The sequence below is a fragment of the Sinocyclocheilus rhinocerous genome, unplaced genomic scaffold, assembly GCF_001515625.1.
Source record: "Sinocyclocheilus rhinocerous isolate Xijiao unplaced genomic scaffold, SAMN03320098_v1.1 scaffold148, whole genome shotgun sequence".
Taxonomy (NCBI): Eukaryota; Metazoa; Chordata; class Actinopteri; order Cypriniformes; family Cyprinidae; genus Sinocyclocheilus; species Sinocyclocheilus rhinocerous.
In genome coordinates, this window is record NW_015653472.1 from 998,283 (window position 1) to 1,013,914 (window position 15,632).

At 38.3% G+C, this 15,632-nt stretch overlaps 1 protein-coding gene across 1 annotated transcript in view; it reads left to right on the forward strand.

Annotated features, from left to right (window-relative positions):
* Positions 1–15,632, forward strand: part of LOC107716114 (agrin-like) — a 296,454-nt gene that overhangs the window by 182,344 nt on the left and 98,478 nt on the right. The window contains 2 exon segments of the mRNA XM_016522443.1: positions 5,829–6,053; positions 13,231–13,455. Coding sequence (XP_016377929.1) covers positions 5,829–6,053; positions 13,231–13,455 — 450 coding nt within the window.

Sequence of the window (15,632 nt, forward strand, 5' to 3'; positions counted from 1 at the left end):
TATATATATATATATATATATATATATATATATATATATATTAGTGGTCGACCGATATTTGTTTTTTGACAGCCGATGCCGATATCTTGGAAAGCAGGGTGGCCGATATAAAGCCGACCTGCGAAAAATACGAAGTCAAGAAAATCACAGCTGGATAATTGCAGAAAATAGTTGAGTCTAGGGGTCAGAAAGCCTAAAATAATAATAATAATAATATATTAATAAAAAAACAGCACCTACATCACCACAAGTTGTATGGGATTGTTTAAAAAAAATCCTCTGCTCTCATCCAAAAGCAAACCCCAACATATTCAGCTGTCAGACACTACTGAACCTTCAAACAGGACTGGGTTCTATGGTCAGATAAAATGAAAAAAAAAAAAAAAGCTTTTTTGCAGGAAACACTCAAGGAAGAAATCAGCCTATTAATTTCTGGACTAGACTAAGTCTAGGACTACTTAAAACCATGACATAGAAAGCAGATTTCTGTTAATCTGGTTTAGAGGGCCATTTGAGTCTAGGACTAGGCTTAATCTCTGTCTGGGAAACGGCCCCTATGCCACCAAATACTGTTGATTGTGGTTCACTTGTGTTGAATCCATAATATTCCTACAGTATAAGAACAGAAGAGATGAGGCCTCAAGCCTCCTTAACACATACACACGCTCATACGTAAGCATTCATCTTCTGTCAGGCTGGCGAGGGCGCCCGGGGCTTGCTGTGCAGGGTGGGTTTTGCTGAGCCCATCCCGTCAGGATTGTGTAGCGGCCGTTGACAGCTCCCTGCACGCATTACGCATTAATACATCCAGCACTAACACATTATCACAGCACTGTCGGAGAGGCGGATCAGTGGAAGCTTCTCTAGCTGCCTCTACTTCCTCTCACTCTGTTTATGCCTTTTCCCCGGCTTATTAGTTAGTTGTACAGGTCCTATTATTTCCTACTTTCTTCCTGTCCTAACCTCTTCAGAGCTTGAGGAGAGCAGTTAATTGTCTGCAAGAGACATTTCCAGTTCATCAATAGGTAACAATAGACTCCCACTCTTTCCTCTGGATACTGTATTTCTATCCTTGAAAAATAGCCCTAAAGCATAGGAGGAAACGGCTCATCTCCCTGGCGACCCCAGCGGGCCGTAGCCTCTCAGCTTGCGACGCCGGTCACATTCTAACACGCAATTTGCCTGATTGTCTCAGCCTGAGAGGGCAGCTTATCTGTGCTAACACAGCGGAGTCACGTACACACCTTATACCTTTTGCATTTTAATCAGCTCATTCTTTTCCTCAACACTCATCAACTCTCGGCGACAATAGGTGGAAAAGCGCCGACTGTTATTTAATGGGTTTGCAGAGGCAATTCTGCGTACTGCCACAAAACAAACAGAGCGCCACTGAGAAGGAAGCGGTTTATGTGGAACGTTCGACTCTTCTCAATGTGTGCTTCATGACAAACACATCAGAACTGATTTAAAGAACCGCTTTACATCAGACTGATGAAATCAGATGTCTTAGAGGCAGGCTTTTGGGGATGAGGCCAATCTGTCGAAGCAGAAGTAATGAGTCAGAGCTTAGCTGCCATCAGTTATGACCGTGAGGATGAGGAAAGTACCGGAATGCGTCAGTCCATCTCAAAGGCCATCATAGACTGAACAGACTTGTTTATCATTTTAGGGAAAAAATACTCTGCATAGGCGAGAGAGGGGTCGCAATTTGCAACGTGTTAGGGATGAATCATGTGGCAATAAATAAATGATTTTCTCATTTAAAATATTTTTAATTTTATTTTAAAATAAAATATTAAAAATAAAATGAAACAATAAAATATTATATATTATTAAAACATTATAAATTATTTTTGAACATTTATATTTATAATAGTATTTTTTTTTGCATGAAAAAGTGTGTTAAATTTTTTCATGTACATCTCTCAATCGCTGTCAGCTGTATATGATTGCCTTTTTCTACACATATGGTCACATGACAAAGGTTGTGCACAGTTTGTTTTTGTTTTTTTTAATAAGGGGGTGTCACTTCTTACCCACTGACCCATTTTACCCCATCCCCCCTTATTGGGTTCCATTAGTCCAGAGGTTCTCAACCAGGGCTGTAGCTATAGGGAATTCTGGGGCCCCTGAAAAAAATATGGATGTGGGCCCCCACTGCCCTCTACTCAAAGCGGTATAAGATATGGGGATGGAGGCCCACATCTGGTGCCATGTTTTGTTTTGGTTTTTTTTCAAAAAATAACAAAACAGAAAATACACATACATACAATGGTTCCCTGATAGCACACATACGTCACAGAGACGTCAATTTGATGTCTTGGGCAGTGAAATGATCAAGTGCACGGCATCCCATCACAATGAGATCCCTACATCCCTTGTCTTGCAAAATAACGTTTTGATAGACTGATTAAGCAGTTCTCCTGGCCTCCCTCTCCTTTTCATGACTTTACTGGTACCCAGATTTTGTCCCCCAGCATTTTCAGTCAGTCTCACTTCCACTGTCACTTTACTTCTAACTTCTCGGGGAAGCCTCAACTCTGATTGGTTCTGTTCACTAGCTGGGGTGGGATCTGTGATTTTATTGGGTCACTCTTCTTTTTGCAGCTGACTGAGCTGAAATAATCAATAACCATCAGACTAAACCATTTTTATGGAGGGGAGAGAGGAGATATTTGGGACGCATTTTTAACTACATTGCATGTTTTTGAGGTTTTCATTAAACTCTCAGGCATACAAGCTGACTTTGTAATATATATACTAAAATGATTCATATAAGAGTATGGGAATATATAGCATTACTACTGGATTTAGTGGGCCCCTTGGGCAGTGGGGGCCCCTATAATTGTCATCATCTTTCACCCCACTAGCGAACGCCCTGTTCTCAACTATTAAGGCCCTGGACCCACTAAGGGCCCTAATAAGTCTTAAATTATCTCTCAACTTTCCTTCAGCATCGCTACAAAGTGTAAAAACACGGCCTGTATGTGGTTGTTGTCTGCAGTATCAGGGTGTGTATTAGCACTTCCTCCACACAAACATTTGCAATGAGTTTTTTGGAAGTGCGAGTGGTTGGTTAGTTAGAGAGCCCAGGCCGATTAAGTGCGAGGTTCAGACGTGCAAAGATGAAGGAGGCACAGTCATCTTTTTTTAGAGAGCGAGAGAGGAGGAAAAGAGAATGAACACTTTGAACACACAACACACGAAAGCGCCACTGATCTCATCCTTACGATGCCGCTTGCCAGGTTTATCACATGCGTGTGAGTGGGTTTGTGGAGCGTGGTCTTTAGAGACAGGCACAAACCTTTAATTAAACAAGTGGGTTCTCTTAACAGATTTACACAAAGTAAAACCCACAAATGATTGAGGAGACTGTAGGCTGATATGACGCACGGTAGAGGTGAAAACAGGGATGGAGATAGTGAGAATGAATTAGAGCCGATGGCGTGTCTAAGGACAGTAGGAAATTAAACTAGCCCTCTCTGAAGTGACACGGTCTGTTCCCTTTTCAGCATCTCTGTGTTTGTCAATGCCTCATGAATATGTATCATCTATATAATAATGATAATAACCAGATGGTTCCTCTGAGTATCAAAAATAGATATGTATTCATTCCAGTTAAATGAAGAAATAAAGAGTATGCGAGGAGTATACTGGTCATGGTTTTATATACATTTACAATTAGTGGTAACTGAAGTTTAAAGCTTCAAAAAGGATACAAAAGAACCATAAAAAAATGGTAAAAATGGTCCATGTTTTGTGTGCTATATTCAAAATTTTATGATAGCTTTCTGATGAGCAGACTGAAATTTAAGTTCTTGTTAACTGTATTTCTCATCTAGTGAGGTGTTAACTGCTGCAGTCAAATATTTGAGTCCCTAAACTGGATTTGAGGTCCAAACCAGTCCACTTTGTTAACAAATCATCCATTGGGTTTGTCAGCATCAACTGATTTGTTGCGGTGTTGTTATAAACTGAAACTAATGAAATCATTTTTTGTTAATTTAAATTAAGCTGAAATAATACAATAAATATTATTATAATTAAAAAATTATATTAGATAAAAAACTTAAATTACAAATGCCAAATAACTAAAATAAAATAAGTTCAAGTAGAAGTTAAAATGACTAAAACAAAAATTAATAAAGATGACAAGCACATAAGATTACTAAAATTAACATGACAAAAATATAAAAATAAAACATAATTTAAAATATCATTAATTAAAATATATAAGTTTATAAAGTATATAAATAATACTAAAATAGCACTGATTCACTGGTAAAATCTGATTCACATGTCTGATTTGTTCACGAATCAGACTTGCTTATTACACTTTTCTTAAGAGAAATTTCAGTCTATTCATCACACATACTTATCATATGGCTTCAATAGACTTGGACTTGGAATATATATATAATGCATGAGTCATATGAACCACTTATGATGCTTTTAAGACACTTTTTTTTGTCATTTTGAAACTTGACAGCCCCAATTCACTTTCACTATATCAAAGAGCGGCATCTGTTTGTGTTGGGTTTGGCACGACAAAAGTAAATGATGACAGAAATTTCATTTTTGTGTAAATAATTTCTTTAACTTCATTCCTGAGTGGTGGATTGTTTAAAAAGAAATAGACAAAGTCTTTTGCAGAAAAAACAGGGCTTTCTTATTTTCAGAGTGAAGAAAGCTGATTAGGTCCCTCCAGCATAGGGCTGGGTATCGTTCAAAAATTTTCGATATTTCCATATAGTCGTGGCCACATAACCACCTCGGGAGTGCATTATTTCTCTAATAATTTTAACGGCCTGGAGTCACAACCAACACGTCAAGACATTGTTCAGATAATTAGTTTCAAGACATTTGACATGTTTCCGTCCTGAAATCTCGTGTGGGTTGCGTGCGAGAGAGTGCGTGCGAGCGAATACCTTCGTCTATGCGTCTCTCAGCAGCATTCAGCAGCAGCGTCTTCTAATAGCAAATCTTTTAAGTTAAACTCCTTCATGAACCTCGCTACTGAGAAATGTCATGTAGCTTTTCAGCACCGGCTAGTGCTGCAGGCTTATTGGCTCACTGACGCTGATGAGATTAACCCCTTAGGTATCGAAAGTTGGTACCGAACAACGAGACGTTTTTCGATACTCGATGGTATCGAGGCAATTCGGTCGGTGCCTAAAAAGTATCGAACTCGATACCCAGCCCTACTCCAGCATTAGTACGGGTACGCTGAAGCATAGCAATTGAGAATGTTTTGTGAATGCAAAGCTCGCTTGAAATGGTCCATGGTGAATTAGAGTGACTTGTTTGTACACCCACCCAGCTGTGACCGTATATTCAAGTCTGGGACACTGAGCTGTTCTTCAACCCAGGTTAAGCCACTTCACTCTGCCATCTGTATCGACACGGGGCACGTCTGAGCCGTGTGGAGGTGCTGGGAGACCGTGCCTCATTTTAACCCAATCTTATCTCAGTAATAGGGTTCGTGTTTGGAGTTCACCCATAGAGTTCACCTTAAACAGACTTTATAGTGTGAACATGACAAGCAGCCAGCCAATTATCCCAACACGACCAAGAGTACATCATGTAATAAGTGCTAACATGAATATTAATAAAACTTATTAATATAACTAAAACTTTGGCACGTAACTCATCTTGTACCATGTGTGCTAGATGCATGAATAGGTACAAGCATACTGTATAAAACTTAAAACCAAGTCCAGCGAGCAACTACATAGCAACACTCTAAGAGCCACTTACAACATCTCAGATGGCGTCAAATGTTATTCAGGCATTTTCTACACTCACTTTCTCTTTTCCTTGATTTTCAGCCCTGAAGGACCCATGCAGCGAGGTGTCCTGTAGCTTTGGCAGCACCTGCATCCAGTCATCCGACGGTCTGTCCGCCAAGTGCATGTGTCCTCTGAGTTGTGAGAACGTCCCCAAGCACGTGGTGTGCGGCAGTGACGGCCTGGACTATCAAAGTGAATGTGAGCTCAACATGAAAGCCTGCGCCACTCAGAAGAACATCCGTGTGCATCACCAAGGCCGCTGCGGTGAGTCTGTGGAGCCTTTAAATAGTCATTAGCCTTCCATTTACTGTGATTATCACATGTAGTTCTGTTACCATCTTCCCATTCATGCATTGCAGCTTCCTTCAAAGTGATCGCAGGTCGTTTTGACTGCTTTTAGAATGCAATTGTGGTCAGTGTTGGGGAGTGTTACTTTTAAAATACAAGGGACCCCCTTCCTAAAACATATTGGCAACCATATATATATAGCTATACATACCAATTGTACAGTGAGAAAATAAACTTGTTACAAAGAAAAGCATGTTGAATTCAGTAAATATTTATTTCTTTATTTGTATGTTAAAAATAATGATTCCATTATTACTATGGAATATTATATATTAATTATTATTATGTATTATTTAAATAATAATGATAATAATAACAATATTATTATTATTTTACATTTTACATTGCAGAAAAGTAACAAGTAACTTTGATGTAATGTATTTGTAAAAAAGTATTAAATAAAATATAATTAAATTGAATGAATATGCAAGTAACACAGTTCAATAAGAACATAATAAAAAATAAAAATTAATAAAATTCTCTGATTATGTAACACAGCAATTGTATTGCATTATCCCCAATGTGATTTTGGATTCTGAAAGCTTGTTGAAGAGTATTGCGGCTGAATTTTGAGTAAACAATTCAACAGATCAGTTATTCTGCTGAAAGCTCCCGTCACATCACACTTCGCCATGCTAACTGTCTGGGTTTTTGAGCTCTTCTTCTTTGATTAAATCCTGGCTGTTTCATGTTAGTGGGGAGTTGGAGTCATGAGGACAGAGTGTCGTTCATGAAAAGCCCCCTTCCCACCCTGGACTGCCTAATGACATTTCCCTTCCACGCTGCCTGACGAACTGTCAGATTTTTTTTCGGCTTATTCTGCCCCTCTCTGACATTTCAGAGTTTTATTTGATCTCTTTTATTCGTCTGTACTCCATGATGAAGTCTGGACATATTCACATTTTTAAGAGAAGTCAGTAAAGACTGGCATGTTAGGAAAGTTCCCCATATATTTGCTCCAGCATACCCTGCACTCTCAGAGGCTGATCATTAGATCATTTTCAGTTGCTTCCTTATTCCTTATTGGTTAACCAAGATCAAACTCTCCTTATTTAACATTGCAGTTTTTTTACTGGACATTATTGGACTCTTGTTAAAAATGTAGGACGGTTAGATGATCCACAGCCGAGTCTGCAGTCCAAAAAATCATTTTCTTAATCTGTATTTTTGTCTTGTTTTTCAGTTAAAAAAATATCAATTTACTTGGGGCAAAAATGCATAAGATAGTGAGACTTGTTTTAAGAGAGTTTTCTTTAAAGTAAGTATATTTTTCTTACTTCATTGGCATTGGAATTGTTTCAGTGCACAAATCTAACAGAAGTTAGAAAGGTTTTTGCCCATGGGGCTAGAAACATAAACGTAATTGAAAATATTTTCTCTGAAAACAAGTTTCATTATCCTGTGCAGTTTTGCTTCTCAAGTGTTTTATGAATGCTGAGATTTTTTTTTTTACTAAGAAACAAGATAAAAATACCAGTTCAGAAGATGATTTTTGCTGTATTTTTTATAAACTTTCTGAAAGCAAGTCTTGTGTCTTGTCTGGGGTGTGACATTGTGGTGTTTCCTGCGGCAGAGCGAGGCAGACAGACTCGGAGGGAAGTCACCTCTTGTAAATGATGGCTCTCTGGGCGGCAGGGCTGGATGAATGCCTCGGGTCCCAGAGGACGTGTGGAGTATGTTTCTCTGCGGCTCTTGGGAGAGTGTCTTTCATTTTAACCCCCTCGAGAGTACAAAGCACCAAGGAGGACAGACAACAACTCTAAATCTAACTTAGAGACACCATCCTTGCGGTTACTGACTCTGATTCAATCAACACATACAAATGGGATTTTTATCACTGAAGGACACTACATTGACTTAATTGTTTTAAAATAAGAATGAAATTAAATAAGACAGAATAAGAAATCTGACCTCTAAACAGCCAATACAACAAAAGTCAAGTCATGGTTTAGTACTGTCTTTCACTGCATATAATCATTTTCTTAATCTGTAATTTTGCTTTGTTTTCAAGGAAAAAATATTTAAACATCCTTAACATAAGACACATTTATGTGAGAAACAGACGTATTCATTACGTTTGTTTTGTTTTGTTTTGCAAGAAAACATCTAAACATCCTTAAAAGAGGATACATTTACTTGTGAAGCAAAAGCAGTCATTATTATTTAAATAATTATTATTTTGTCTTGTTTTCAGGAAAACATATTTAAACATCTTTAAAAAATATGTTTACTTGAGTAACAAAAATTATATTTTTTCTTGTTTTTCAAAGAAAATGTTAAAACATGTTTAAAAGAAGAAGAAATTACAAAAGTGATCGCTTTTTCAGGAAAACATGTAAACATGCCTAATATATATATAAATTCATAAAGATACATTTACTTGAGAAACAAAAATAATAATAATTTTTGTTTTGTCATGTTTTCCAAGAAAACATCTCAACAACCTTAAAAGACAATACATTTGCTAAAAAAGCAAAAATAATAGTTTTTTGTCTTGTTTTGTCTTGTGTTTCAGGAAAGCACATCTAAACATTTTAAGAACTACATCATTTTGGCATCTCAAGTAAATGTATCTTGTTTTAAGGATGTGTACATATTTCTTCTATAAAAAAAAAACAAGACAAATACAGAATTGAGGAACAAAACAAACAAACCCACAAACAATCGTACAGCAGGACATGGGCCACTGTTATTTCAAAGCACACTTATGGCGCTTTCCACTGCATGGTACTGCTCGGTACGGTTCTGTGCCGAGCCGAGTCGTACCACACAGTGGAAAAGCGCCATTATACACATTTTTGGCCAGCTCTGTATACACATTCATTCCCGTAAATCGCAGCAACAGCTACTGTTCCTCCAACACATGCATTAAGGTCTTGGCCAGCAACTGTCAGGCACACGGATACAGGGTCTGGACTAATGGAGCGGCCTCATACACGCTCCCTGCTGGAGCGGGGCTCAGTGTGTTTGGCTAATTACAGCCAACCCTGCATGGCACTGTTAGGCAGCGATACACTGAATGCTGGCTCCAGCCGGCCTCTCTTAATGGGAGCTAATGGTTTCTCCAGTGGTAATGGCTGGCTTGCATGGTGAGATGTTGTTGGAAGCGCTGCCCGCATTGTGCTGGACCCTTTTGGTCAAGCTCCATACTCCCCTCCTTTGAGAGCCGTCCTATTATTGTGTTAGTATACACCAGTCCCGGACCTGGCAGCAACACTCTCTCTCCCTGGGCTTTTATGCTTAATGCTTGTATATTTGTTTTTAATTCAGAGCTTTAGATCTATTTTTGTTTGATTTGTGTGCGTTTAGGGTGTGTTGACTTAACTGACTGTAACTTTAAACTTTGGCATAATTACATTTGAAATAAGACAATAAGAAATATGACCTCCAAAATGTCTATAGGTCATGTTATACACTGCAAATATATATTATATATTATATTATTTATATATTAAATGTATTATTATTATTATTATTGTTGTTGTTGTTGTTGTTGTCTGGTTTTCCAGGAAAACATCTCAGCAGCCTTAAAACAAGAAAATGCTAATCTGAGAGGCAAAAATAATCATTATTGTTGTCTTGTTTTTCAGAAAACAATATAAACATCTTTCAAAGAGGATAAATTTACTTGAGAAACAAAAATCTAATTTAGTTTTGTCTTGATTTAAAAGAAAACATCTAAACAACCTTATTCATTAATTTATGTATTATTTATTTATTTATTATTTTGTGCTAGAACTATTGAATTTGATTTGTGTGCATTTAGGGTGGGTTGGTAGCTGACTAGTCAATTTCTAGCCTAATTAGTCAACTAGTCATTCAGAAAAAAAACACTGGCTAGTTGATTCTGAAAATATGTCGTTTTATACATCCCTAGTGTGCATGTGTGCATCTGTGTGTTATTTGCTTTCATGATGTCTATCTATCTCTGTGGCTTTGTCTTCATTTCCCGCTTATTTTATTCCCATTTTCTTGTTCTCTTTATTCGCCTGTGTTCTTCCTCTCCTCTCATTCTTTGTTTTGTTTACGTGTTTTGTCTTTCTTGTCTAATTTCCTCTGTCCTTTTTGTCTCTGTCTCTCTTGCCTTTTTTTCTCTCTCTCTCCGTGCTTCTTTCTCTCCTGCGATTGTGCGACTCGTTCGCGGCCCAGCATTGTCTTAGCACGACACCGGCTGATAAGTCCTTTGTGTCGTCTTGTTTCTGAAAATTGTGGAGGCTGGCGAAACTGTCACACTTATTTCAATAACCATCATGACATTTCTATTACAATTATGATCTTGCCATACAGGGCCAGAGCCCGGAGCCCCCTGCAGCCACAAAGACCCATCAGCTCCCACATACTCATCACTCCCATCCTGTCAGCTGTCACCCTTATCTTTTCACATTTTAGTATTTCTTCTCAATAAGTGACACACCACTGACAACAGCTCCATCAATAGTGCCTAGAAGATGCTTTGAAAAGGAGAACATTCTAGTCAAAAAATGGCATTGTTGCTGTAGAGAAGTGGTTTGGGCATGTGCTCAGACACCAAAAACTCTGGTCCTAGAGGTGCGCTGTCCTAAAGAGTTTAAATTAGTGTTTTTTAAATTAGCGAGTTAACGTATGCAATTATTTTTTTCAGTTTAACGCATTCAAAATATTCAATGCAATTAACGCTGGGGCAGAGCTAGGGTTGGCCACCCCACTCACAACTGCTGCTTCTGTCTAGTTTTTCTTGACAAGAATTGCGTTTATTTATATGCAGAACGTCTTTACAACCACATCAAACAGACTTTTCAGAAACGCTCTCCAACTTCGCCTCAGCACCAGGCTCTAGTCAAATGAGCACGGAAAAGGTATAGGTGACGAGGGAGCTTCAGTAGAACAACAGTGAACTGCGGTCAGATGAGATGTTGTCAGGCCATATGTCAATAAAACAAATTTTCCTGTCCTGTCAGCCATTATACTGTGCTCGTAGCATGTGCTCTTCAATTGCACGCACAAATGCAGTGGCAGTGCTGTATATAATTTCATATTAAAGTGCAAATGAAACTACGATCATGCAATGTTGTAGTTATGCCGTCAGTTAAGTCATGAAGTTACCAAAAAAGTGATTAAAGCTGTCTTAAAACTGTGCATGTAAGTATTTGTTATATATGAGTCAGATTTAGGAACATGTCTCTGAAATGCAGTGGTTTTCAAAACTGTCCTGAAACCTGAAACCTGATGCACATGACGCGGATCTGACATATCTTCTCCAAACTCTTTACGGTCATTTAAGACTTTATAACTCATTTAAAACTACGTTTACGAGGTAACTCGTCAAAACAGCGTATTTAGACAATTGTGTGTGTTTTCGTGCGTTGAAGCGCTACTGGTGTGCTGTCTGAAGCGGCTCAGCGTCTGTGTACAGCCGAACGTGCAGCCTTTCAAACTATAGTCTACTTATCACTGCACCGTTTATGCGGCGTAACCCCAGGTATGTGTCACCACATTCTCGGGTTATGAAGAATAAAGAAGGGAAAAGTCAATCTTCCGAAATGAAGCAGCACAATCTTCTCAGGTAAAAGTTATTAGAACCGTGTCTAGGGACAAGCTGGCCATCACTGCTCTGTCCTTTTCAGCCCATTTGTCGCTTATGACAGAACAGCTAACCAATCACGATGATCTTGTCTTCGGAAAAGATTATTTTATTTGCTTAAGTCATAAACAGCGAATCTCTTTAAAAACTGGCTGTTGTTCTCACTACATTGCATTGTTATATTTCGTAAAAGTTTTACCCGCCAACTGGCGACTGACACTGTTACATATACTCGCCAACGGTGATTTTTACTCTCATTTGGCGCTTGGCGAGTGTTAATTTTAGGCCCTGCTTATACATATACATATATGGCTGAGCAATAACTGCCCCACCCCCAGTGATTTCGGCCACTGCCCCTCAAAATTTCTGACCTGAAGTATGTCAGAAAAGGTAAAGAGTTGTGAGAAAATACGACGCGTGTCAGGTCCGCGTCATGTTCAGCAGCAGCAGCTCTTAAAAGAGCACCCAAAATAACCTAATGACCCAGCTGCTGTGATGTCTGTTAATCAAAGAACAAAAGAAAAAAAGATTAAATCAATAACTTTTGTAGCTTTAAGGATTCATCTATGTTTAATTTAGAATTTAGTGTGTGATCATTTTATTCAATTTCTGTGTATTTCTTACTTGCTGAAGGGCAATTTCAGAAAAAAATTTGCAAATAATTAGTTAATTTTTTTAATCGATTGACAGCACTAATATTAAGTTATTAAATAGCCCGATATTAAGCTGAGGTGCTCATGTGGGCGATACGTGTTTGAGTTTGACTCGTGTTACACTTTTCTCCCTGTCATTACTGTTGTTTTTAGGGTTGGAAATGTCAATAAGAACTTATTTCCTTATAAAAACTTCTAGACCTAAATTGTTTGTTTTGCAGTGGTTCAATAAAAAAATACGACAAAAGAAATGTGTATGCTAGTTGTTAGTTTCCAGTCTGAATTGAATGTGATGATTGAATAATAGAAAAAAGAAAAGACGAAATTGCCATCTTTGTGCTGTGTTGGCTTACATAAAGAATTAAATTTTTACTACTTAAGATGTTTGTCATCGGATGCAGTAAATACTCTGACAGTATGCAAATTTGGATGCAGTGAATAGAACACAAAGTCTAGTGTGACCTCATCTAAACTATTCTATTAACTACTAAAAATAATAGTGACAAAAAGACCTAAAAAATTTTATTGCGAGTCAACAGAATGGATGCCGGTGTTGTGCAAGATTGTATCCCCCTTCCTTAATGCCTCAAAAACACAGCATGGTAATAAAAAAAAAGCAAAAGTAATCAAAAAGAACATTGCAGTACAGTAATCAAAAGAACATTGCCACACTAATAGGCTAAGCTGTTAGTATGCTAACTGATTCTTAAATGAAAACACAAAGAAAGCTTTGGTAGTATTTGGTAACATTTTGGCAATATTTGGCTAGCAAGCTAATATATCAGATTATCAACATTATGTCAACAGAAGACAATGAAATCAAACAAGAGTCATGAATTACCATCTCGGTCTGATGCATTTTTTTCACTCTTGTCCTCAGATCCTTGCAGTGATACTCTGAACAGCTTGAGTGTGGCCTGTCGGGTGAACCCAAAGACCTACAAGCAGTTTACCTTCGCCCAAGCCGATTCCTGCCCGCCCGACAGTACGCCCATCTGCGCCAGCGACGGCCACACTTACGATAGCGAGTGTCAGATGGAGCGGACAGCCCTGCAGAACAACCTGGAGCTCAAGAAGGTTTCTTCAGGCAGCTGCAAGGAGAAAGGTGAGTTCCTCCTAGAGCCGAGTTGTCATAGACTCCCAGGAGCTCATGCTCGTGTCTGATAAAGGAGCCCTACGGCCGCATTTGATTTATTTTGTCATGGCTGCGGTGAGAAGGATCTGGACAAATTAAGTCAGGTTAGCAGTACTGTCATGCCTACATGATACCAATCTCCACAAATCCAATTTGCCTGTCGGGCTCTGGCAGGTGTATTGTGGCAAGACTGTATCTTCACGGGTGATGAAAAGATCGTCCCTGCTTCGCTCTGAAGCCCTGTGGCAAAGCGCAGAGAGAGTGTGTGTTCAGCTGTGATAGTGCACGAATGGTGGCTTAGTGTGTATGTGTGTGTGCCTGTGTCTGAACTGTGTTTGTGCCGTGAGCGATAGTGGTGTTATTTGTGGGCCACTGTTGTCCCAATACAGAGCTTTGAAGTTTCACTATATGCCTGTTGTATGGGCAAGAGTACTGCAAGCATTCAGCTAAATTGATTTTTTTTTAAATGTTTTTAAACTGTTTCTGTGCCGGTGTAACTCGAGAAACAATAGCATTTGTCTCAGATGTGTCTTACTTTGTTAGATACATGTCTAGCATGTTAACATGTGTTTGGTATTTGCTCAGTCAATATGTGAATCAAAATGTATCCCTCACATCATTAGTCTTAATACTTGTTATTTGCTATTATTGCCATAATTTTTATTTTAAAAAATAAGCATTCACATTGAGCTACATTAAAGTGATAGTTGACCCAAAAATGAAAATGCTCTCATTAATTACTCACCCTCATGTTGTTCCAAACCTGTAAGCTTCATTCATCTTCGGAACACAAATTAAGATATTTGTGATGAAATCTGAGAGCTTTCTGACCCTCCATAGACAGCAACAGAACTACCAAGTTCAAGGCCCAGAAAGGTAGTAAGGACATCATTAAAATACTCCATGTGACATCAGTGGTTCAACCATAATTTTATGAAGCTACCAGAATACTTTTTGTGCACAAAGAAAACAAAAATAATGACTTTATTCAACAATTTCTTCTATTCCGTGCCAGTCTTCGACGCGCGTTCACGACAGTACCACGACGCATGCATGTGCATTCCTCTGCTTGCAAACAAGCCATAGCGCATCCAGGTTCTAAGTCAGAATGCTGGCTCCTGCGTGAGCAGCACCATATGCATGCGTTGTGGTACTCTTGTGAACGCACGTCGAAGACTGACACAGAAGAGAAGCAATTGTTGAATAAAGTAGTTATTTTTGTTTTCTTTGCACACAAAATGTATTCATAAAGTATTGAACCACTGATGTCACATGGACTAACAATGTCCTTACTACCTTTCTGGGTCTTGAACGTGGTAGTTGCTGTCTATGCAGGGTCAAAAAGCTCTCGAATTTCATCAAAAATATCTTAATTTGTGTTCCAAAAATAAAACGAAGGTCTTGGGGTCTCAGGTTTGGAACAACATGAGAGTGGGTAATTAATGACAGATTTTTCATTTTTGGGTGAACTATCCCTTTAATGATGAACGTGATCAGCCTCCATATCTCAAAACCTCAAAAGTAGATCCTTCCGATCCTGATCAAACGTGAATCATGTCATTGCTAATCAAAAGAGTCTTTCTTAAGCAGTTAGTAATATGCTATGCTAGTAGACTTAGCTGCTAACTGAAGGCTAAATGAAAACAAAGAAAGGGAAATCTCCCTTTTGAAAAAAACAGCATATGCTGGTTAGGTATGTTTTGAAGCATGGTCGCTGGTTTGAGCTGGTCCTGAGATGGATGATTGATCTTAAGAGAGAAATAGTTAAATCTGCTTTAATAAATAATAAATCTAATTTAAATCTGCTAAATTACTAAATAAATAAATAAAAATAAATAAATAGTCCTCTACAATTGACTGAAAACTTTCTTTTAGGTCTGTTCTTGTATGAATCTCCCAGTTTTCACAATTCCAGATGGAGCATGTTATTATTAATCAAAATAGACTTTTAGTGCAGGTTAGCACTATGGTACACTAGTACACGAAGCTATTAGTTTGCTAACTAAAGCCTACAAAAAGTAGGATGTTTACTTGTCAGCTGTTTCCATTCAGAAATCTGGGCACCTCACATTTTTAGCTTTGGTAATATTTGGTTAATTCGCTAACTTAGCCTTCTAGCATAACAAAATGCTAACAAAAAAAATACT